This window comes from Cornus florida, unplaced genomic scaffold (genome assembly GCF_030987335.1).
Source record: "Cornus florida cultivar Cherokee Brave unplaced genomic scaffold, ASM3098733v1 CherokeeBrave_3.0.0_Hap2_Chr02, whole genome shotgun sequence".
Taxonomy (NCBI): domain Eukaryota; kingdom Viridiplantae; phylum Streptophyta; class Magnoliopsida; order Cornales; family Cornaceae; genus Cornus; species Cornus florida.
Window position 1 is genome coordinate 14164228 of NW_026775572.1, and position 26094 is coordinate 14190321.

At 38.7% G+C, this 26094-nt stretch overlaps 1 protein-coding gene across 2 annotated transcripts in view; it reads left to right on the forward strand.

Moving 5' to 3' along the window:
* The first annotated feature begins 520 nt into the window (after window positions 1-520).
* LOC132293774 (uncharacterized) overlaps window positions 521-26094 on the forward strand; it is a 57369-nt gene continuing 31795 nt past the window's right edge. For both annotated transcript variants that reach the window (XM_059791396.1, XM_059791397.1), the window contains exons 1-14: window positions 521-742; window positions 1050-1120; window positions 3212-3311; window positions 3408-3515; window positions 5743-5859; window positions 6493-6643; window positions 15466-15713; window positions 15878-16060; window positions 19064-19140; window positions 19220-19337; window positions 20264-20347; window positions 22703-22798; window positions 22896-22997; window positions 24897-24965. In XM_059791396.1, the coding sequence (XP_059647379.1) occupies window positions 677-742; window positions 1050-1120; window positions 3212-3311; window positions 3408-3515; window positions 5743-5859; window positions 6493-6643; window positions 15466-15713; window positions 15878-16060; window positions 19064-19140; window positions 19220-19337; window positions 20264-20347; window positions 22703-22798; window positions 22896-22997; window positions 24897-24965 (1590 nt within the window). In that variant the 5' untranslated portion in view covers window positions 521-676. The remainder of the gene's footprint in view (window positions 743-1049; window positions 1121-3211; window positions 3312-3407; window positions 3516-5742; window positions 5860-6492; window positions 6644-15465; window positions 15714-15877; window positions 16061-19063; window positions 19141-19219; window positions 19338-20263; window positions 20348-22702; window positions 22799-22895; window positions 22998-24896; window positions 24966-26094) is intronic.

Sequence of the window (26094 nt, forward strand, 5' to 3'; positions counted from 1 at the left end):
CTTTGGTTTGGTAGATAAGCTCTTTTACGTTGCCGAAGTAGCTCTGTTACAATATTTATCTCTCTGTGTACAGGTTTGGTTTGTGATGGTTGTGTGGCTCGTAGAGAACCAAAACGGCGAAAGGAGTCTCGATTTTTGGGGTTTCAATAATTTGGGATTTTTTAATTTTGATTTTATACATTTAATAGTATAAGGGTAGCTTTGTCATTTTAAAAATAGAGTGTTGGCATGTGTTCATCACGCGCCTAATTGGCCGGAGAAAACAAAGGAATTTCAGGGATGGATAATTTTTGCAAAAAAATTGATAGTTTAGAGGGTTAATGGTAATAAAAATAGTTTAGGGAGGTTTTTAGGGAGTGAGAGTAAAATTCGTAATACAGTAACAGTTAAAACTTAAAGAATCAAGAAAAATGATCCTAATATTCTTCCGTCTTCATGGTGGGTGAGTGCGTGACAGGTGTCCATTTTTCATGTACAATTAAAGTAACCGCCTCCGTTCCGAATCGCAGAAGATCACTACCTTTGTTTTCTTGTTGACTCGCTTGCTTTCACCGCTCAACTACAACTTAGACAGAGAGAGGGAGGAGAGAGAAATTAGAAATAAAGGAGAAAAATTAGGAAGTATAGAATTGATGGTTTGATCAATTTTCGTGTTCTATCCACCGATTACACGGTCATGGCATTCTCACACACAAAATCGCTATCCTCTCTAGGTCTTCTCGCCGTTATCTTTCTATTACAGGCAAGAATCCATAATCTTCTACTTGCACTTCTATTACCGTTTGTTTGCCGAGAAAAACTTCAAGAGTATGAAAGAAAACAGATATGAAGGAAGGAATGAAAAGGAAAAGAAAAGTTTTACGAAACCTTGCTTTATTCTGTTTCAATTTCTGAAAATAGGAAAAAGAAAGAGAAAAAAAAAAAATGGAGATTATACTCGTATGCTATCTTGGTCAATGTATGTGCCACATTATTGGGTCTTTTTTTTTTTTTTTTTTTTTTTTTTTTTCTCTTGTTTAGTGACTTAATTTTTATTGATTTTTTGTTAGGTGTCTGGGTTCGCATGTTTATCCAGTTCAGAGAAGGGTGAGGCTCCGTTGTTTTCCGATTCCCCTAATGGGTAAGTGATGGCTTGATTCGACCCATACGAGAACGGGATAGTCAATAACTATTTATTTTTGCAGTTTTCTTGCTTTTATTGAGTCTTTGTTTATAAGAGTGACTGCGTGTGAGAGATGGTTGATGTGCAAATGGATTTTTGTTGTATAAAGTTGTAGACATGTATCGGTCGACAAGTTGTAAAACCATCGACGTCGGTTTTAAGTCTCCTAAGCCCAATTTGACATATACCGAATATGGAAGAAGGTTGACACTTGCTCCTAAGTCTAGAATGGTCACCAATGATGCAAGAAGTAGTAGGTGAACTGGGGTCTTTAAACTTTGGGAGTGTGTTATGTTGCAAAATGGAGCTCACTTGCTCGGTCAAGACCACTTTCCTTTGGTGGTGCATTCAAAGGCATCTTCCCTTTCTCTCTAGCAGTCAAAGTACTAGCTATTTGTCCGACTTGGGTTTCTAGCTTAGTAATGGATTGAGAATGGGAATGAAACAATTGAGTATTCGCCTCTGAAGTACCTAGAGCGGTTAACACTTTCTCCTCAAAAGCGGGACTCCTAGAATTTCCTTGGGAATACGATGATTGGTTAGGGAAATGAGAATTAGAGAATTGATCTCCATGTGATGATTGAAAATAAGATCTAAAATCTTGGGAACCTTGGCTTTGCATTGGAAGTGGAACATACTTGTTTTGAAAACCACCTTGGGGAGGGTTTGAGCCTTCGCCTTGGCTTTTCCAAGAGAAGTTTGGATAGTTCCTCCAACTTGAATTGTAATGAGTGCCATAGGGATTATTTTCTTGGTTGACAAATGTAGCATTGACATGCTCAAGGTTTTCACTTGGCACATGTCCATGGGGACAATTGGAAGTAGAATGTAAAATACTTGAATAAGTCATGCAAGATTCATTAGATGCACGATGAGAATGGTTAGGGGAGGAAGACATTTGATCCGCCGAAGTTTGGTTAATAAAAAATTGATCAAACTTTTGAGACAAAGATTTCATCTCGGCGGCTATGTCATTGGAATTGTCAACTTGATATAAGCCAATATTCTTCCTTCCACCTAGATTTCTATCATTTTTTAGAGGACAAAGATCTATGCATTGAATTTTCACTCATACTTTCATACAATTGTCACACATCATCCTCATGCTTATCAAGGGAAGATCCACTCATAAATGCATCAACCATACCCTTGTGACTATCCGGTAAACTTTCAAAGAAATATTGAACTAGTTGCCACTTAGGTATGTCATGATGTGGGCACTTGAATAGTTTAAATTGTTTATCATTACTCTAGCAATTTAAATGGAGGATATATGGTTATAAACATATACTGGATGCATAATAGGATCTTGCATATATCTGGTTTCTATTATGATTGTTTCTGGATGCGTTGGATGTTCAAACGAGTGTTACATCATTTACGGATCATATGCGTTATATGCACCAGTATGGGACGGTGGCATATGAGGATGAAATTAGATCAAAACACTAATCCTTACCTATTCATACATACGGAATGTATTTATATGTATATGTAGAATTTTATGTCTCTGATTGGTTCTTGTAGGTTAAATATATGTAGACATGTATTTCAGATTACGGCACTTTTTTGGTACTGCTTGATTGACTCTGGACTCCTTTGATTTTTTGGGCTTTTAATTTACCTACATTGTTACCCAGTTGCAAGATACAGTTTTTATGCGTTTTCTCTGTGTTGTTTTGATGAAATAGTTTCTTGAAAGAAAAAAAAAAAAAATCTAAAGAATCTGTTTTATCTTAAATAGGGTTTTTTGATGGATATGTTACTGTTGCTTGCTGTACTTGTTATGTTTCCTCAGTTAATTTCTAGGAAAATTTTCTCCTTACACATGGGATGTATATGCTTCTTTATCTGTATGGAAATTGTCCACTAACCTGTATGGAAATTGTATAGCCATTTGTCCGTTTTATCTTCGCATTCTTGATTGTCCTGACCATTTCTTAACTGCAATATTTGAGTTGAAGACTTATATGACCACTTTTGATTTCCATGTGATTGCTGAATTTTCTTGAAAATATTGAAATTTCCTGTGCTTGATTTGTCGATCAGAGAAACACATTCTAGAGAATACTGTGCAATGTATGATATTTGTGGAGAACGAAGTGATGGGAAAGCATTGAATTGCCCATATGGTTCCCCATCTGTGAAGGTATATATGATATCTGTGTTTGTTCTTGAATTATTTTCATTTGCAGTCATCCTGCATATTTTGGGCTCATAAGATTTTATTTGATATGCTTTGCAGCCTAACGAGTTATTCTCTGCAAAAATCCAAAGTTTGTGTCCGACAATAAGTGGAAATGTTTGTTGTACAGAGACGCAGTTTGATACGTTGCGTGTTCAAGTTCAACAAGTAAAGATTTTTTCTTCTCATTTGTTTATTTGAAATTGAAATTAATCACTGACATTTGGTTTCACGCATACTATGATTAAGATTATTTGCTTGGAAAGGGTTATGCTGCTACCAACATATGTTTTCATGCATTATGTGAAAGAGAGAAATTTTCTTGCTGCTGCTAACACAACCATTTTATGGGATTGTTTTTTTTCTTATTTATTTTTTGATAGATGTTCCTATATGAACAATTTATCTGGGGTGACCTAATATGAAACATTTTGGTATTTGATAGCCTCTTTTGCAGTTATAATTTTCTCTAATGAGAAACTAATATTGATTTTATGGGTTTGTGGGCGTTTCTTTTTTCATATTTGACACCATGCTTGAGCACATTCCTTATTTTCCTCATGCTTCCAAGTTTTAAACAAAGCCTGTGATTGATGCTTCAAGATTACATTAAATATGTTTTTTAAGCAAAAATATGCTTGCTTGTCACCTTTGAAATTTAGCGGAAATTAAGTTGAATTGTTGAAGATGTAATATTGTAGACTAGCTGTTCGTGAATGGTGAGTAAAGTGGTGTATGATCGAGTAATTCTTTTCTTCTTGTTCGGTTAGGGTTTATAAATTAAATAGGCTAGGGTTTGTGAATTTTGCTTTTAATGATAGTTTCCCGAAATAAATGAAGTGAAGGCTGGAAATCCCAAATGAAACAAAGGTAACAACCAAATCAATTGACAACTAATTATCAAATACCTTTATGATACAATGACCACATGAATCCATTAGTAAGCAGCCTCAAATTAATCTTATTAAAGTGAGGAGTCTGGAGGGCTCAACTAAGAAGGTATCTAACTCAATCGATTATGGAAATTAGCCAATAGCTTACTGTGCCCAACACTTTAAGAAGCTTGGACACATATATGGGATATAAGTATGAGTCATATGACACGTTGATATGGCAAATTCTCACCAATATCTTACTGGGCCCTGCACTTTTAAGAAGCGGATATAAATACGACACATTGATATGAAAAATTCTAAAAAAATAGGATATGGATATGACGAGGATATGCCATAGGTATCTAACTCTATTGATTATGGAAATTAGCCAATAGCTTACTAAAACAAAAAACACTTTAAGAAGCTTGGACACATATATGGGATATAAGTATGAGTCATATGACACATTGATATGACAAATTCTTGCCATTATCTTACTGGCCCCATCACTTTTAAGAAGTGGATATAAATATGACACATTGATATGAAAAATTCTCAAAACATAGTATATGGATATGACGAGGATATGACATTATATATGTATGTACGTATGTGTCAAAATTATACATATGTTTCTATTTATAAATTTGATTGTTTTATATGTTATATGCATATTTTATGTCTTAACATTTGCTTACAAAAGAAATATGACCAAGAAAATTGTTATGAATCTGTTATATTTTGTATTTCTAACTTATAATACTAAAGATCATACGAGAAGTTGAGAATTACATTGCATTGACATAAACTTGAAACTAAATTACACAATATATACTCTCTATCTCTTTATTTTTTCCTTTAAGAACTTCCAAGTATTCGAAACCTTTGTTCACTTTCTCTTTCTAACAATTGGATGATAATATAATCAAAATGCTACTTTTGATGTTCAATAGTTGTTAGACATGTATCAATGTATCATGATTTGAGAAGTATCAAGTATGTGCTCGAAATAATAAATATGAATACATTAGGAAGTTTCAGGCATGTATCTGTGAGCTAAGTAGCATGGACACATCCTTGCCTCATCTGTCACGTTTGCCTAAGCTCTTTGGATACTTGAATGCTGGTATTGTAGCTTGTGTGGTTTATTAGATAAATTTTATGATTTAATTCGTGGTGTTATGTTAAATCTCTTGTTCATTAAATTCTATATGAAGAATGAGGAGGGCATATCATGCGGCCTGCTGATTAGATTGAAGCTGCTGCTTCTATTTAATTGTTTCTGATGGACTGTCTTTTGTGGCTATCCGGCTATAGGACGTTTGCATGGCATACATGAGATAGTTTTCGATTTGTACCTGTGTTACTACTTATGATGTGGGCCATGATTGAGACTTCTCAATGAGACTCTATGCGAGTCCGTTGAGCCAAGAACAGACATGAATTTTTCTTTTGACTTGCTAAATATCTGTCTAGCTATTTCCACTTGCATATTTCTTAATGAATTCTATTTATTGCAGGCAATTCCTTTCCTTGTGGGCTGCCCAGCGTGCTTACGGAACTTCCTAAATCTTTTCTGTGAGCTTTCCTGCTCTCCAAATCAGAGTCTATTTATCAATGTGACTTCTGTTTCTGAGGTGAGTCATACTTGATTAGTGCTCAGAGCTTGTTTTAAGTAATATGGTGTATCAGTTCTGTTTGATATTATTTATGCTTATAACCTCATATTTGCTCTCTCTAAACTCACATTTAATGGAGTAACCACAATTACTTGAAAAGAAAAATGAAAGAGAAATGGATGAACAGAAAATCTATCTATGAAACTTATAGGAAAGCTCCCAGAAAATGACTTCAATCTGTGTTCCTCATAACATCATAACTCCAGACTATTTGCTTGTGCCATGGAGGTTTGTGCATTTGATACTATTTGTTACCCGATTTAAGGAGTGGGAGATGGTGTAGGGTGGGCAGCTCGCATTCTGAGTTGACTGGCATATGAGATTGTGATTCATAGTTAGATAAATATTTTGTGCATGTGCTTGATTTTAATGTGGGTGAGTTAGTTCTTGCTTTAGCACGCTGAGAATGGACAAAGTGTGTTACAAGCAAGAGCATCATCGGAGATTTCTTAGAAGAGGAGGCTGACAGCATTTGCTAATAGTTATTACTTCCCAGAAAGAAAAAATAGTTATTACTTTTGATTTGATATCGACTATGAAGTTAGTAACACCTATTGTATGACTTCTCTTTTTATAATTGGTGTGTTTCAGATTAATGGGAACCTGACTGTGGATGGCATAGACTTCTTAATAACTGATACCTTTGGAGAAGGGTTGTATAACTCATGCAAGGAAGTAAAGTTTGGGACTATGAATACGCGGGCCATCGAATTTATTGGTGCCGGTGCTCGAAATTTTAAAGGTGACTTCTGCCTTTTATGTTCCATTGCTCTCTCTCTCTCTCTCTCTCTCTCTATTCATACATATGGGTGTAGTGTGCACTTGTAAGCATCATGCTTAGCAGTATCTCATGTGGCTTAATAGTTCAAATAAGAAAAATCTTATTAGAATACGGCTAGAAACAAGATAGAGAACAACTTTTGTTAGAGAGATGACATAGGTGATTCATTTTATTTATTTATTTACTAGAATCTTATTTCTCCTCTTTGAGGTGTCTTTGGGTCTGGTGGGTTTTTTTGGCTATAGATTGTTTAGCATCATTATCTATCTGTCTTGTCGTTATGTTACTGTTTTTTTATTGATTTGTTTGGTCTTGAACATTTCCTTTTTTTTTTTGATAAGTAATAATTGAAATAAAATAGGCGTTCAAGAGGGGAATGCATCCCTTATACAAAAGTGGAACTAGGGATTAAGATCCCAAAGAAGCCAAAAAAATAATTAAATCTTCGGAAGAAGAACAGGACTTCCTTTTTTTATTTCTTATTTTCATTGTATACCCCTCCTCTTGTGTGTGTATCCGTAGAGTGTGTTTCTGTTTGGATCAAATGGATTTTGAGAGTTCTCTTTCCTCTCTCATGAACAATATTTTAAGAGATGGGAGGAATGGAGGGATGATCTATGGAAGCGCAATTCGGAATGTTTTAGAAGATTATTCACTCTGAGAAGGAATGAAAGCTCTTCGGCTGGGCTTGATCTTCGCCGGCAAGAGGGTTCCCGGGAAAGGCAGAAGGGTGGAGGTTTCATCGGGCTTGGCCGTCCGGCGTTCGTGCAGATGTGGAAAAGGGGGAGTCACCATGGTGTTTCTCACGTCAATTAAGCGCGTGGGAGGGGGAGCCTTGACGCCCATACACGTGGTTGGCGCAGAGGGCTTGGCCGTTCAAAGTGGATGACAGCTGCTTCCACTTTTATTTCAAAATCCTGGGCTCCGAAAGATGTGAAGGCCTCTTCTGGGGTTAAGTCTGTGGTTGGGCTTAATATTGGGCCGGTGGTTAGAGCTTCTGGATCGAACTCCCTTTCTTCTTGTGGGTCTGTGGTTGGCAAGTCTGGATTGAAGGATGTTGGCAGTTTGTCATCTTGTGGACCGGATGGAGGTAAAGCGGCCCACCCATCAGATGTTGTTTGTCTTGGCCAAGGACCTGTAGATTTGGGCTGTGAAATGAAGGGAGGATCAGTTTCGCCCAATGTTATTTCTGGCCGGGCAACCGCTTCGGGCCTTTAAGTGATGTTGTGGAAGGCATTGACTTTCATCCGTCCGGTGTTTTCCCTGAAGGATCTAGAAGAGGTCGACGTCCTAAAGGGCTTGTGCAGGGACACCGTATGAAGAAGAAAGTGTTATTTCCCCCTTTTCGCAAAAGATGGTCTAGAAAGGAAAAGCAGAAGTGGATTCCGGGTTTGCAGCTCGACTCTGGTTCGGGTATGTCTTTTTTTTTGCATGATCATTCTCCTTCTCTCCCTTCTTCTTCCTCTTCTCACCCTTATGGGGTGTCACGAAGGAGCTTGGGGCTGAAAAAGGGAGTGGTGTCTTCTGTTTCAAAATGCTTGTCCCCGGTTTTTGAAAGGGAACCGGTGCCTATTTTCGAGAAAAGACCTGGTGGAGACAGTGGTATTGAGATGGGATCCTCCCGGTTGTGTGATGTTAGCAGTGAAGGAATTACTGTGTGTGGGGGCCAGGATATGAAGATTAGGATTGATGATGCTTCCGCTGCTGTGCTTTTGAGGGCTCATCTTGTCTCGAAGGGTTCTCATAGTGAGTAGAATGATCTTTTGGCAGATGAGGTGTTTGGGACCCCGCTCTCTAGCTGCTCTCCATCTTTGTCATTTGTTGAGAATGGGGAGGATGGGTCGTGTTCCTTTGTTCATGGGGATTTGGGTATTGTTTTGTGGAACGGATGTGAGTCTGATTTTGATTTGCTTACCCCTTTGGCTGTTGTTAGACCGGATGGGAATTTTGCTGAAGGGACGGGATTTGATGCAGGGTTGGCTGATTTGGAGGATGATTGGGTGAGGGAAAAGGGAGTTGAGATAGGTTCCCTTTTGGGTGTTTCTTTTGAGGGTCGGATGGAGGAGGCGACAAGTTTATTCCTTGATATTCTTAATGCTCAGTTTGCTGATAAAATGGGTAGTAGGGGGAGTTTTCTAGTGGGGAGAGAGGAGAGGGGGGTTCCAAGCCCCTCGACTCTTGTCACTTATGAAAGGAGGAGGAGGGGGGCTAGGGAGAGGGCCAATGAAAGGAGGGGTGAGACTGTCAACTCTACTGTTTCACTATGAAGCTACAAATTCTTTCATGGAATGTCCGAGGTCTCAACGACCCGGCTAGAAGAAAAGTGGTGAAATTGGTGATTTGGAAAACAGGCGGTCATGTTGTGTGTCTGCAAGAAACCAAGATAGCATCGATGACTGATGTGATTGTTCGAAGTTTGTGGGAGGGAGATTTGTGGAGTGGTTTGCTTTGGATGCGATTGGCTCTTCGGGTGGTATCCTGATCATGTGGGATAAGCGGTGGATCTCTTTGTTGGACTCTCAGGTTGGGTTTTTCTCGGCGTCCTGTGTTCTGTCTATGGTGGAGGATGGTTTTCGTTGCGTCTTTTCTGGAGTCTATGGGCCTTCGGAGGATTGTGTTTGCCATTTGCTCTGGGAGGAGTTGGGGGAGATTCGTAGGTGATGGTCGCTGCCTTGGTGTATCGGGGGGGATTTCAATGTTGTGCGTTCCCCTTTTGAGAGGTCGACAGGGGGCAGGTGGACGGCTGACATGATGGCTTTTTCAGAGTTTATTGATGCTTTTTGTTTGTTTGATTTGCCTTTGGTGGGTGGGCCTTTCACTTGGTCCAGTGGACGTTTTCCTCCTACTCTTTCTCGGCTTGATAGATTCCTGGTGTCGAGTGATTGGGAGGAGAAGTTTTCTGATGTTGTTCAGGCCACCTTGGCTCGTCCTTTGTCTGACCATGTTCTGTTGATGTTGGATTGTGGTGGGCTGCGTAGCAGAAGATCCCCTTTTAGATTTGAGAATATGTGGCTTCGGGTTGAGGGTTTTCGAGAGCAAGTCCAATCCTGGTGGGCGGGGTATGGAGTGGTTGGCACTCCTAGTCATTCTTTGGCAGGCAAGATGCGTTTTTTGAAGAATGATCTCAAAGTTTGGAACAAAGAGGTTTTTGGTAATTTGGCCTGGAGGAAGAATCGGGTTCTCTCTGAGATTGCTGATATTGATAAAATGGAGAGTCAGGGTCTTTTGACGATTCCATTGAAGCTTAGGAGGGTGGAGTGTCAAGCAGAGTTTGCTGAGATCGCTGTCATAGAGGAGATTTCATGGAGACAGAAATCTAGAGCTTTGTGGCTCAAGGAAGGTGACAATAACACCAAATTCTTTCATAGACTTGCCAATGCTCACAGAAGGGGCAATCAAATTGGGAGGATTCGGGTGGATGGGGTGATGTTCAGTAAAGAGGAGGAGATTTGCAAGGGTTTTTCTGACTACTTTTCGAAGTTAGTCACTGAATCAGCTGGTTGGCGCCCTTTACTTGATGGGCTTCATTTTGACTCTATTTCGGGTGAGGAGTGCTCTGCTTTGGAAGCGATATTTTCAGAAGAGGAAGTTTTCTCTGCTTTGAAGAGCTGTAATGGGGATAAAGCCCCTGGTCCTGATGGTTTTTCTATGAGATTCCTTTTGGAGTGTTGGGAGGTGGTCCGTGAGGAGGTGATAGGCTCTTTTCACGCCTTCCTTGTGCAGGGCTCTTTTGAGAAAAGTTTGAATGTCACTTTTATTGCTCTTATTCTGAAGAAGGGAGAGGCAATGGATGTTAGAGATTTCTGCCCTATTAGTTTGGTGGGATGTTTTTACAAGCTGATTGCGAAAGTCTTAGCCTCTAGGTTGAGGAAGGTTATGGTTGGCGTCATTTCTGACTCTCAGAATGCTTTTGTGGGAGGTCGTCAGATTTTGGATTCAGTTCTTATTGCTAGTAGCGGTGTTCCGGGTGTTTTTTGCAAGCTGGATATTAAAAAGGCATATGGCCATGTGAGCTGGAGTTTCCTTCTCTATTTATCGGAGATGATGAGGTTTGGTGGGCGTTGGAGGAGATGGATTCTTTTTTGCATTTCTAGCGCTCGGTTCTCTATCTTTGTGAATGGTGCTCCGATGGGTTTTTTCTCCAGCTTGAGGGGTTTGAGACAAGGGGATCCGCTTTCTACTTTCTTGTTCCTTTTTGTGATGGAGGCTCTTAGCAGATTGCTGAAGAGGGCCATGGAGTTGGGCTTTTTGAGAGGTTTTCGGGTGGGCAGGGATGTTGCTAGTCAACTGGAGATTTCCCATTTGATGTTTGCGGATGACACTCTTGTGTTTTGTGATGCGGACGCGTCCCGGTTGAGATATTTGAGATGCGTTTTGATATGGTTTCAAGTTGTTTCTGGTCTTAAGGTTAATATTGGCAAGAGTCTTCTTGTGCCTGTTGCGGATGTTCCTGAGATTGAGATGTTTGCTCAGATCCTTGGATGTTGTACCGGCTCTTTTCCCATTTCTTACTTAGGATTGCCTTTGGGAGCTCCTTCGAGATGTGTGGGGAGTTGGGATCCGGTTGTGGATAGATTCGAGAAGAGGTTGGCGGGTTAGAAAAAGCAGTACCTTTCCAAGGGGGGTCGGGTCACTCTGATTAAGAGCACCGTTTCTAACCTTCCTACTTATTTCATCTCTCTGTTTCAGATTCCTTCTTTAGTGGCTGAGAGAATTGAGAGATTGCGGTGCAACTTTCTTTTGGTTGGGGGGAGGGATAAGAGTTAAAGTTTCACCTGGTTCGGTGGGATCATGTGTGCCGACCATTTCGGTATGGAGGCTTAGGGTTAAGGAGGTTGTTGCCTTTCAATAAAGCTCTCCTTGGTAAATGGCTCTGGAGGTTTGGGATTGAGAGACATTGGCTTTGGAGGAGAGTTATCGCGAGCAAGTTTGGGGAAAGTAGTGGTGGGTGGTGCTCTCTTGCGATGCGTGGTCCAAGGGGGGTGGGGCTTTGGAAGGTCATTCGGAGGGGTTGGGATGATTTCGGCGAGCATGTTCGTTTTCGAATTAAGGATGGCAGGAGGATTAGTTTTTGGAAGGATCTTTGGTGCGGGGAGCTTCCTCTTGCTCTCGCTTTCCTACGGCTCTATAGGATTGCTTCTCACTGACAGGCTATGGTAGTTGACTGTTATCACCTTGATAAAGGGAGACTGACTTGGAATGTTCAGTTCAGGAGGCATTTTCAGGATTGGGAGATCGATGATGTTTCTCGTTTTTTGGAGCTTCTGTATAGCCAGGTGATCACTTTTGGGGAGTCGGATTGTTGGTTCTGGGTTCCTAATTCGCAAGGCCGTTTCGAGGTTAGGTCTTTTTTCAGATGCCTTCCGTTTGTTACTGGAGACCCTTTCCCTGGAAGCCTATTTGGCATTCCAAGGCTCCCCGCAAGGTCGCCTTTTTTGCTTGGACCTCCATCTTGGGTAAGATTTTAACTCAGGATAATTTGAGGAGGAGGAATTAGGTGGTGGTCAATCATTGTTATATGTGCTTGTGTGATGAGGAGACAGTTGATCACCTCCTTTTACATTGCAGCATGGCCAGAGACTGTTGGGATTTGATGCTTGGATTATTTGGAGTCCATTGGGCTATGCCTTGTTCCTCTAGAGGGTTGATTGAGGCTTGGAGAGGCGTCTCTGTTGGGGCTATCATTCAGGATGCTTGGAGGGCTACGCCTCTTTGTATTTGGTGGTGTATTTGGCTCGAGAGAAATAGGAGATATTTTGAAGGAAAAAAGAAGCCTGTTTCTTTGCTTAAGTTCTCTATTATTACTACTCTTTTTTGTTGGATTTCAGGGAGAGATTATAGATCTACGGAGGAGATTATTGTTTTTTTGGCCTCTTTGAAGGTCTAAGGTGCCTTTTGGCCTTTTGTTTCTTTGGGTTCCGCTCCCCTTTTGAGCGTTTTCAATAAAATCTTACTTATCAAAAAAAAAAAAAAAAGGGCAAATTTGTGAGGAGTTGAACACTCCTTTTCGGTATCAAGATTTAAGAGCACAAGTATAAACTTTCTTGGTTAATATTTTCTTGGAGTGTACTGTAACATTAATAAGATGAAGAATCTTGCTAAATGAGCCAATTTCTCTGGCATTTTATGCCATGATCCCCATACGTTGGTTATGTACGACCAACTGATTTTTCCAAGAACTTTCTTCCATTTGGGGGGACGAAAGAGAAGAAAAATCATATATATATGCTCAATCAAGGACGAATTTATGAAATGCATAGATTTCTGTTGTGAGTTTAAATTTATGCTCCATTTTTTAATAGAAGAACCTCTAAAATTTTAAATATGGAAAATTTTATGTTGAATTTTCTTTCTTTTTTTGGTGATATTTTATGAGCATTAATTTTGGATTTTCATATACCTATTCATAATATCTGAATCTTTTTTACACTTACAAACGCGTTTATTGGTAAAGTAGACTTTTGTATACTTTCTCTATATATATAAATAAACAACCAAAAGGAAGGAAAGAAAGGAAAATAAATCCTTTTCGGCTCATTTTTGCATACCTTTCAGGCTTTCAAATAATTGTAATATCTTATGGATAAATGTCACACAAAAGCTCCTTATTCAACAAAAAAAATGCACACAGAGATTTAGATTGTGCTTCATGATTTTATCTTAGTGGTTCCGTCATTTTCATAATAGTTCCCTCCATTACTTAGTTTTAGAATCTGTTGTTTTTCTTGGAAACAATAAGATTCACCTAAGAAACAAAATCTATTATCATATATTTTCTAGAATTATATATATTTTTTGATAAGTAATAATAAATTAAAAAAGGCGTTCAATAGGGGAACGCGTCCCGTAGACATAAGAGAAACCAGGGTCTAATGCCCCAAAGAATCCAAAAAAGAAATTAAATCAACAGAAGAGGAACACGAACTTCTGTTCACATAACTAAATAGAGAACGAATAATAAAAAGTTTCAGAGTCGCTGTAGACGACTCATTCCCTTCAAACATTCTACTATTTCGCTCCTTCCAGATGCACCACCAAATACAATGTGGTACAGATCTCCAATAATCACGAACACTCCTACTCACATGACAACGTCTCCAAGCATGAAGCTCCTTAGTAGAACATGGCATTACCCAGCACATGCCAAATAGGCCAAGAATGAGATTCTAGCAATCGTGCGCTACAGAGCAATGCATTAGGAGATGATCGACTGACTCCCCATCCTGCTTACATATGCAACACCGATTAACAAGAACATTTCCCTTTTTCCTCAAATTATTGATCGTCAGAATTTTACCTCAAACAGCAATCCATACAAAGAATGCCACCTTAGTAGGAGCCATAGAGCGCCATATAGTCTTCCATGGAAAATCATAGGATGCAAAATTAGACTAACAAAAGAACAAAGACCTTACTACAAAACGCCTGTGAGAGGAGGGAATCCAATCAAATTGTCATAACCCATGCCAATTCCTTCTTGCCGATACAATTGATCCAAGAAAATGCTCACCTCTTCCAACTCCCAATCCTGAAATGAACGCCGAAAATGAACATTCCACGTAATTCCACTATTATCAAGCTGATAACAGTTAGTTACTATGGCATGTTTATCAACTGTAATACTATATAATCTGGGAAATGTATGACATAAAGGCTGGTTCCCACACCAAAGATATTCCCAAAAACGAACGCAACTACCATCACGAACTTTGAATCTGATATGAGTGGAAAAGGCATCCCAACCTTTCCGAATGGATTTCCAAGCCCCAACTCCTCCCGCAATAGAAACCGGACGTGTAGTCCATCCACCAACATCTTCCCCATACCTGCAAGATACTAATCTGCGCCAAGGACGATGTCTTTCCTTCCCGTATCTCCACAACTATTTGCGCAGAAGAGCTTGATTAAAAGGAATCAATCGTCTAATACCGAGACCCCCCAATTTTATAGGCTTGCACACTTGCTCCCATCTAACAAGATGATACTTGAACTCATCTCCCCTTCCTCCCCAAAGGAAATTCCTTTGAATTTGTTCAATTCTATCAGCAACGGAGCATGGAATTTGGAACAAAGAAAGAAAATAAGTGGGAAGGCTTGATAAAGTGCTCTTGATAAGAGTTACTTTACACCCCTTGGATAAGTATTGCTTCTTCCACCCTGTCAACCTCTTTGCATACCTATGAAGCACAGAATCCCAACTCCTCACTAACCTGGAAGAAACCCCTACGGGCAATCCCAAATAAGGGATAGGAAAGGAGCTCACCCTGCATCCAAGAACTGCAGCTAAAGAAGAGATGTCCTGTACATTCCCGACCGGGTTGGCCACATTCACCTTTAGCCTGGATACTGCCTAAAAGCAAGCCAGAATGTCACAGAAAACCAGAGTATCATCTGCAAATAGTAGGATTATATGATTAAAACAAAGAGGTAACTGAAGTAATTTTCAAGCACATACGATGTATTCCCTAGAGTCCTGGTCATAGTCTCATTTGGTAAACCCTTGTCATACTTTAAACAACTTGTGCAGGTTCATAATCGATAAACCTTCATAAGAAAATTCTATAAAAGCCTGAATATTTTTATCAGTGGAGGGTGAGGGCATCAGGGTTGATCAGAAGTGCGTAATGATCTTGCTTATGTAATTTGTTGAGTACAAGTTACTTGCAGCTGATATTTGAGCCGAATATTGCATGAAATGTTTTACCTCTTCTATTTTTGACAAACATTTGCTTTTCTCCAAGTGTTGAACTGTTGATGCTTTTATTTCCAATTGTATTTGCCAGAATGGTTTGCCTTTATTGGTCAGCAAGCAGACCTTGGTGTTCCTGGTTCACCCTATGCCATTAACTTTCAGCCAAGTATTCCTGAGTCATCTGGAATGGAACTTATGAATGTGTCCATTTATTCTTGTGGGGATACTTCACTGGGCTGCTCTTGTGGAGATTGTCCTTCATCTCCCGTGTGTTCCAGTTCAGAACCTCCTTCTCCACACAAGAAGGATGCTTGCTTGGTCAAAATTGGGTCTTTTAAGGTTAGAGTTGACCAACATAGTTTTTCCCTTTTTGTTTTGCTCTACATTGGTTAATTAGTTGCTCTACATTAGTCTTGAAGCTCTATCTTTTGGTAGCATTGTGTGTTAATTTAGCCTTTTGATATATTTTTCTTGGTTTTGGTACCATTGGTTGCTGTTTGCAGGTCAGATGCATTGAATTTTCACTAGCAATCCTCTATATTATTTTGGTTTCTGCATTTTTTGGATGGGGTTTGTTCCATCGGACAAAAGAAAGGAGGAGAGCTGCATCTACCATGAAACCTTTGTTGGAATATAAGGATGAAGGTGAAATCAATTATGTCAATGTGCAGAAGCATGATATGAAGGTGTTTCCTGACTTCTATGTTCTTTATCTTGTGATCTATTATTATCTTCTTTCTAAACTGTGGGCTAGTTCTGTAAATCATGCTGTGTTTAATTATCAATATGTGAAACATTATATTTCCTGGAAACTATTGATCTTTGCTAATTTACAGTGCACTTAAATGGATGTGTGTGTGTATAGATGCTGTAATTATCTAATTTCCAAATATTCTTCATTTGTTTTGGTGTCAGATACACATAGCTAAAAGCCCAAATGAAAAAAGAAAGGAAAAAAGATCCACATACTTGTAACCATGACGAGTCATGTCATCAGATCTTGGAATTTTATTGTTGTTTGCTTTATTAAAACAATTCCTGTAATTTTACATGGTTGAACCATTTCTGATTTTAAATTTAGGATATGCTGCTGTTTATTTTTGCAAATAATTAGCATGCTCTGAATGAGATTTAGTTCATGTTATGGTTTCCTCTTTAATTCAACGTCAATATAATCTGGTTGGACATATAGCCTTTTAAGTCCACACATACTTGATTGAACTTAGCCAAATCTTTTGTGTGTGTTAAATAGCCCTTTCTTATGTTTGTTTGCAATTCCACGTGCTTCTAATTATTAAGGACCTGATGAGCTATTCAAAATACTTGGTATGTTGGCTTATTGAAATGACACACGACATTCAATTTTTTATGTATCACACATTTTCCTTGGTGGTTGTAGCTCCATTATCTTCTAGGTAAAATAATGTCTTTATGCAACATAGTGGTGCACTATTGGTATTTCATTCATTTTGAAGCAATAATATAATGAAACTGAATCATTAGACATGGTTTTTAGGTGCATATCTAATCAAAAGTGTGAGAAACATATGCAATACCCATGCCCGAGCAATGCGTGTCGGACGTGGGTACTTCACCTACTCTTGGAAAAGTCCATCTAGCATAGCATTAAACACGTCATAGTATGCAATGAACAAAAACATAATGATAATGATAAGATAGGAGAGTAATATCATATATAATATAATATATTCTTTTAATAATTAGATAGCTTAATTTTCTAACTTATGTAACTTTAGTATAGAAATTATAAATCAATTAAAGTTCTATAACTGCTTTAACCAATAGATATATGATTGAAAATTTATGTTTATATTTAGATATGCCCACGCCGTATCCTACTTTTTAAAAATTTGACCTGTTGGCGTATCCGTGTCCTAATTGTGTCCAGGTCCATGCTTATTAGTATGCCAGTGTGTGTGTGTGTGTGTGTGTGTGTGTTGGCGTACTGGGAAGACCATAGTAGGAGTTTGTTTGTGTGTTCATTGAAAAAACTATAGTGGCAAGGTATATTTAAAATCAAATATATTGCAAAATGGAGCCACAACCACCAAGGAAAATGTGAGATACATAAAAATTGATCGCCATATGTCATTTCAATAAGCCAACCTACCGGTGTATTTCGAATAGCTCACCAGGTCCTTAGTAATTAGAAGCACATGGAGTTGCAAACAAACATAAGAAAGAGCTATTTAACACAGAAATATTTAGATAAGTTCAATCAAGTATATGTGAACTTTTGGTCGTATCTCCTCTACCTCCCAAAGTGGATGGTGAGGGTTCGAGTCCCCAAAGGGGCAAAGTGGGTGTGTGTTTCTTGCCAACGAAAAAAAGAAAAGAAAAGAAGGTATATGTGAACTTAGAAAGCTATATGTCCAACCAGATTATATTGACAATGAATTAAAGAGGAAATGATAACATGAACTAAGTCTCATTTAGAGCACAGCAAATTATTTGCAGAAAAAATCAGCAAATCCTAAATTTAAAAATCAGACATGGTCCAACCATGTAAAATGTGAGAATTTGAAAAAACCATGTCTAATAATTCAGTTTTATTGTATTATTGCTTCAAAATGAGTGAAATGCCAATAGTGCACACTATGTTACATAAAGACATTATTTTACGTAGAAAATAAAGTAAAAATATTATATAATATAAATATTTAACAGTTTTAATGTATCTTTTTGTTTGGGGATTTGACACAACCGATGCATCTATATATACCCGCACCCGACAGACGTACCTGAGTCCATGTAACATAGATTTAATGCCAATTTTAAAGAAAAAGAGGTTGGGACGCTTTGATGTATGTTTGTAGTTGTTGTATTTAGGACTATCATGTGCTTGTTTTATATAAGACGAATAGTGTAGTATGTGTTAGTCAAGTGTTTGGAATGTGTTGATCAAGTGTCCCAGATGTGTCGGCCAAGTGTTTGTTATAATAAAAATTATATTTAAATTGTGGACACGTTTCACGAAACGTGTCCACGAGTGTCCGACATAATCACAACACCTTTGTTGAAGTGTCCGTGTTTCTTAGCTGACATATATGAAGACATGCTTATATATACATGTTCAGTAATTTTAATCCATAATTTATTTATTTATTAATATCTATAGAAGTGCTTTTATTTTTGCTGATGCTACATTTATTAATTATTTTTAATAAATATCAGGTCCTTGGATATACACCTGCACCCGACGCATGTACCCGAGGCCATGTAATGGTTTCATGTCAGTTTTAAAGAAAAAGAGGTTGGACACTTTGATGTATGTTTATAATGGTTTTAGGGTTTTCATGTGTTTGTTTTATGTAAGACGAAGAGTATAGGATGTGTTAGTTAAGTGCTCGGAATGTATTGACCAAGTGTCCCATATGTCTCGTCCAAGATGTGTCGGCCAAGTGTCCGATACAATAAGAATTATGGACATGGCCATGATATGTCGGAAACGTGTCCAGGAGCGTCCGTGATGTGTTAGTGTCCGACCCGAACACGGCACGTTTGTAGAAGTGCCTGTACTTCTTAGTTGGCATATATGAAGTCATGCTTATATATACATGTTCAGTAATTTTAATCAATTATTTATTTATTTATTTTTCTAATATCTATAGAAGTACTTTTATTTTTGCTAATGCTACATTTGTTAATTATTTTTTAATAATTATCAGGTGCATGAGAGGGTCCCTCAAATGGCAGATGAGGTCCATCTTTCAGTTGTCCAAGGATACATGTCAAGTTTTTTCAGGTTCGCTCCTATACCATTAATATTTAGTTACCCAAGTATTTGGCAGTACATGCTGAGTAATTTTTGGTACTATGTTCAGGAGATATGGAACATGGGTTGCTAGATATCCTGCACTTGTGCTGTTCTCATCGTTGGCAGTTGTTCTTGTACTTTGTTTAGGTTTAATACGCTTCAAGGTGGAAACAAGGCCTGAGAAGGTATGATATTGACATCTCTGTGTCTGTCTGTCTGTCTCTCTCCCTCTCTCCCCTTTCTCTTCTCAGAGTATCCAAGGAGTTTTTTTCTTATCATTTTCAACAACTTTGTTCCAACAAATCAATTTGTGTATTGTCGTCGTAGTATGCTCGACTATAGCTTCAAGATGTTTGGTAAGATCTAGCATTCAAGATGTTTGGTAAGATCCTGGCTGGAAATGTTCTTTCGTTCGGTTTAGCTTGCAGTATAGCAATAATTTGCATGCAAAAAAAATCATTGTTAAAATTTACTGTCTTATATCAAATTGTCCACTTGAGTAGAAATCATTTTCTTAAAATTTGGGCCAAAATTTTCCACATATTTTTGTTCAAGACGAGAAAAGCATATTAAAGCACTTTGGCTTTTCTGTGCTTAGTAATTACCTCATTGCTTCTTGCCAGTATCAAAATGGAAGGACATTTTCATCATGTTTTCTTGCTAGCGAACAGTTTTCTTCACCTCATTTCAATGAAATTTCTGCTTTCAGAAGTAGCATTTCATATAAAGGTGTTCAAAATTATTTAAAATATTTTGATTTAGAGGTTATATGGACCTGTTTGCTTCGTAATCAGAAATACTTCTCTCTTGTGATTGTCTGTTGTCCCCTTACTAAAATGATAAAATTCCGAACTTTTTGTTATAACATGAATATAATTATACCATCTTTTTCTGCTTGATGTTTTAAATTGCGACATCTGACTATTGATGATGGCTTCCAGAAGTTGATTATATATATATATTTCTTTACTTTACTGCACCTACTTTTTTTTTTAGGATTTAGATGTGCAATTTACTAATTCTTACTAAAATGTTATCGGAATACTTGTTTGATGACTTAGACTATTATGCTTGAATCTCAGTTAAATATTTACATTGGCTGTTCTTGCAGCTGTGGGTAGGTCATGGGAGTAAGGCAGCTGAAGAGAAGCATTTTTTTGACAGCCACTTAGCTCCTTTTTACAGAATTGAACAGGTGTCCTTGCTATACTTTGTATAATTTTTTTTCCATTTGGTTGTTTCATAATTTGTATCGTCATCATTTGGGATATGTGATGGACAAATTCCAATTTCCCTCACTGTTAATGCAATTGAACTTCTTTTTCCCAATGAATAGTGCTGCTACTTAATATAGTTCCTTATAACTGTAGCGAGTAGGATGAACCTTGGCCGCTAGTTCTGGATAATCCTCTTGACAAGACTTTTAATTGATACTTGATGAGTTAGCAGCAAATTTATTTATTTATTTATTTCGTATTACGCCCTGAAGAATAGTAGAAATAGTTGAAGTTCAGTATAATTCATAGTATCCATTATGTCACGGGCCTAGAGATTTGGCGCAGCGGCACGGCCCGTGCGGCACCAAGGCGTTGCTTCAGCTCGCGCAAGCGCCCTGGTCAGCCACCACGACCTGCCCTCCCAAGGATACATGCTGACTGGTTTCGGCCTGCCATGGCCTCGTCAGGGGAACGGCTCCAGCTCCCGACCAGTTTGTGCAGAGATGGCCAACTCCCTTCTTTATAGTCAAGTCCAAGACTAGCGACAAGCACCTCGAACTGAACCGAGTCGACCTGCCTGAACTCTGAAGAGGTACCATCCTGTGGTCCTGCACGCCCCTTCCCTGGAACCATTCCCAGTCAATGAATGTTCTTAGCCAACCAGCATGCGTGTCTTCTATGTTCATGGCGTCGTTAGGAATCGGATCGTGACATTCTCCCCCACCCAAATCCTGCGACGCCCTCGTCGCAGTGCGGCGCTGACTCCGCTGCGTCCAACATTCCAAAGCCTGTCTCCTCCAAGTGGTATGCTCGCCTGCCCACCATCGCTTCCTTGTACAACCCCTGGCTGCACTCGCCCAATGATAGGGTTTCGGGCTAAAGGGACGCCCACTTCTTCGGGACGCAACCCCACGTTATGCCGCCTCCGCGACACCCCGAGCAAACAAGCGCCCTCCGGCTGACTTGATACCCGCCCTTCACAACGGTTTGCACGCCTCTTGAACTTGCAAGAACTTTGGTGCGCGCGGCCCTCCGGCTTAAAGGACGCGTCTTCATGGGGAGATGGAGGCTCTCCTCCAACGGCATTGATTGCCCACCGACGCTTTTTCAGTGCACCGTCTTCATTCTCAAGACCCCCGGATCGACAAGGGGGCACACCTCTGTGCTTTTCCCCAAGTCCTGTTCTGATACCATTTGTCACGGGCCTAGAGATTTGGCGCAGCGGCACGGCCCGTGCGGCACCAAGGCGTTGCTTCAGCTCGCGCAAGCGCCCTGGTCAGCCACCACGACCTGCCCTCCCAAGGATACATGCTGACTGGTTTCGGCCTGCCATGGCCTCGTCAGGGGAACGGCTCCAGCTCCCGACCAGTTTGTGCAGAGATGGCCAACTCCCTTCTTCATAGTCAAGTCCAAGACTAGCGACAAGCACCTCGAACTGAACCGAGTCGACCTGCCTGAACTCTGAAGAGGTACCATCCTGTGGTCCTGCACGCCCCTTCCCTGGAACCATTCCCAGTCAATGAATGTTCTTAGCCAACCAGCATGCGTGTCTTCTATGTTCATGGCGTCGTTAGGAATCGGATCGTGACAATTAGCTTTCCACATTGATGGTCTATTGAAAAGTATAGGGTTCTTCTGGAGTTAAAAAAAAAAGGAAAAAAAATCCAGTTTTGGTCCATTGATACTGGGTGTTCGGAAAGGTGGACTGGGTAAAAAACAGATTCCCTCGCATTGTTTGTAAGGGGCCATTGCTTGGTGAAATGGTTAAAGAGCGGGTTGTTAAGTGAGAAGATTGTGGGTAAAGAGGACTTTTTTTTTTTTTCAAGGATGCAGTGGAGGATATGACACTGATTAAGCTACATGGGGAAAGAGGATTTGTGTAGCTGTCCCAAATAGTTCGGGTTGGGTTTTTGTTGGGTTGATTTGAGAATGACTCAAGTTAAATAGAAAATAAGATCAGTTCTACGATTATGCTCTTATTACTTCTTGGAACAAAACTGGCCTTGCATGTTTATGTCATTTTTCTGGTTTTCCTAATAGCTCACGTATTTGAAGTTAGTTATGAGTTGTGATTAGACAGCCACGTGTAAGATATTGTAGTCTTGATGATGCTGATGCCATGCACACTTAACGAGATTTATCAATCCATATTTTACCTAAGGAATGCAGGGAGGCCACCGCTAAATGTCCTTTTTGAAAAATGATTATGCTTTGATGTTGTTCTGAATAACTGATTTCCTCCCCCCTCTTTTAGGTATTGTTTCCCATCTTTTACACACATGGTGTAATTTCCATATGCAACTTATAACATGCTACTAGGTGTTTTTTTCCAGCTCATATTGGCAACCATGCCTGATCCGAAGTATGGCAAGTCACCCAGTATAGTAACAGAGGACAATATCCAGTTACTCTTTGAAATACAAAAGAAGGTGCTTTTATTGCTTGCTGCTACCGTTCGAATGATATTTGTTTGTTCCATTTGTATAGGGAAGATGATGACTGTCTGCTCTTTGCTCATTTTGACAGGTTGATGGAATTCGGGCAAACTATTCTGGAACTGTGGTATCTCTGACTGACATTTGCTTGAAGCCTCTTGGCCAGGACTGTGCCACTCAAAGTATTTTACAGGTCTTGTATTCTCCTGCATGTATATATATCGTGTTGTCCACATGCAGGAATAGATTCCTCTTTGTTGTATTATTTTAAGCTTAATTCTTAACACGTAGAGTTTAGATTGTTGGTTCAGGAGTGGTAAAACGGAGTGAAAGTCTAGGCCCATTCCCCATGAGCTCATTTTCCACCTTTACCCCCTATCAACATAATAATGGTGGTTTGCCATCTTGAGCACCTTAAAGACTCAAATGCTGCGATGTAATACAAAAAGGAATAGATAATTCATAATACGCACTACGCAGGTGAAATTGCTTAATAACTGGTGTCAGAGTTTGACCTAGAGCTGCCTGGTTGATGGGGATGGGTATGGGATGTTATGGAGTATTTATTGGATGCTCCAGTCTTGAATTTTATCTTTTCCCTTTTAAAAATTTCAGTTGCATTTTAAGTATTTTTCAAATGTAAAATCAATTTCATATAATATATGTATATATTTTGTGCAAAGGGTCGTGGGCTTATTTTGGGTTTGGTGGTACTTGGTTTTTTTTGACCTACTTATTTTCAGTCTATCTTAACTCAACCAACTGGCTACTTTGTAATTTGGACATGTTTCAGCCAACTGGCTGCTTTGTAATTTGGATATGTAAGTTTATGGGCATGTCTATTCCTCTATTCTTTATGTCAAAACAATTTTTTATTTTATTTTATTTTATTTTAATTTATTTTCTTCTCCATTGCTAACTGGCTTTTGTTGCACTCCTAAATTTTTTTTTTTTGATAAGTAAATAAGTATTAGAAAGTGTTCAAGAGTGGAACGCGTCCCAAGTAAATAAGTAAATAATTTTTTTTTATGGCTTTTTTTTTTTTTTTTTTGCACTCCTAATTTGTGTGCATTCATATATATATATTTTTATCTAATTTATTTTCCTTCCTTTTGAATTAAGACTCCAAGATAAGTTCAAATCCTATTCCTTCTTTACTCATATTCAGCGTCCAGGTTCTATGAATTATGGAGTGACCTTCTTCGGTTCTTATGAGTCTTCATTCTCTTTCCTCCATTCCCCCATCTGAAAATCAGTAAAAATAAGAAGAGGCGTATGCCACATTCCCGCCATTGTTCAATTTAACCTCATTTTGACTGACGATGAGTTGTTAACTACTTGATATTTTGATTGTCCATGGATAAGTGGAAATTCTTCAAAAAAAATATAATTTTGTTGAGCAATAGTGTGTTTGATTCTACATACAGCAAAGTTTTGAGATTTCTTTGAGCTTCATTTGGTCTATTTAGCTCAAAATAACGAAGCTTGTACATCTATCTTGAGTTAAGGTTGTTGGAAGTGGAAGTACAAATAAATATAGGACATTGGACTTGCCAGTTTGTGTTTTTTAACTTATTTATTTTTCTTTTGTATGGTGCCATTTGGACTTTAGTTATTGCATTTCTACTCATTTCTTAGCTTTTGAGAGCTCTCTCTCTCTCTCTCTCTTTCTATAAATTCATTACTCTGGAAATTATGTTGTTGTAATGCGAGGATGCAAACATAAATGAGGTACTAAATTATGTTTTGCTTCCTTTTTGTTCCTAATTTCGCCAAGTGCTTCTTCTGGGATATTGAGACTTCCTGTCTGCTCTCTTCCTGAATTATCAAGATTCAAAAATCATTTAAATTTGTACCTTAGTACTGCATTTTTCCCCCATTCAGACACTTGTTTCCTTCTAGCACGTAATTGTGTAATTTACTTCTGATTGTTGTCATATTTGCAATAGGCATATCAACTTGGTAAAACTTTCTCTTACTAGAATTCATTTTCTTTTTATTTTATTATATTTTACATTGTCTTCCTTGTTGAAACTGTGACATATGCTGTGCTGTTATTACAAGTTTTGAGATAGAGTTGTATTTCCTACAGTATTTCAAAATGGATCCTGAAAATTTTGACAATTATGGGGGAGTGGAACATGCTGAGTATTGCTTTCAGGTGTGCTTTATGATCTCCATCTTTCTTTCTTTCTTTTTTCCTTTGTTGTTGACAAGTATAATCTCCATCTTGTTTTTGTTTTTTAATCAGCTTCTTCAAATTAGTTATATTTGTTTTTGCGTTCTATATTAACTGTGAGAGAATTGTTACAATGGGAATTATGCTCATTTTATATATTCAGATGGCTGTCTTTTTTAGCTGCTCAATTAGCAGCTGATCTAGTAACTTCCTTAGCATCGATTTGGGTTGAAATCACTTTTCTAATAGTTTCCCGGATCCTATGGTTTGATTTTGACGGAGTAACGGCTTGGAAAATGAGGGTTTGCGTTTAATGATGATACATTTAAGGTGTAGTTTTGAAAGTGGTGATGACTTTGAAAATGCACAAGACAGAGTTGCAACTACTAAATATTGTTCTTAGCTCTTAGAAAAAACCGAAAGAGAGGAATAAAGAGATGGAAAATAAGTAAAAGATACAAAGTGAGAAAGATTAGTGTGCTAATTCTCCCGTGTTAGAATTAAGCAAGACACGCCCTTTGAATTAAGCATTTGAAGTATGTATGATCTGTACCATTCACCCCTACCAGAATCTTGGATTGTGTAGCCAGTTTAGTTGGCCAGAATTTTGAAGCAAACACATCCGTAGAATGTATTAGAGAAATTCTCCTTGATGTGCATGGTAAAACTGTTTTAAGTAATGGTAGCTATATCAGCCAAGTGGGAATACATTGTTTCTGTGCTGATTTGAAGTTTGATCAAGTTGTGGTCATATATGACCTGAATTCTTTTCAATCAACAAGGAGCTATAGTATTGACACGGTGGTGGATACAAGATTCAACAAGATCTTTAATGCCTATGCTTTGAACTTGCTGGGCAGCAGGCATGGATCTATTGCAGATGCCCCCACTGAATTTTTTGTTTTTGTATTATATACCCATAAAAATTTGAAATTGCCCCCCCACTGAAATTACAGAAAACACCCCCCCACCACAAATATAATTTTCTTCAAGAGGTACTTCAAGGCGGGTTTCTTTCTTAGATTGTGTTTCCTAAGATGGGAGTTAAGGGGAAGTGACTTTCTGATGAAATAAGGACTGCTACAATTCTTAACCAAGTACGATATGACAT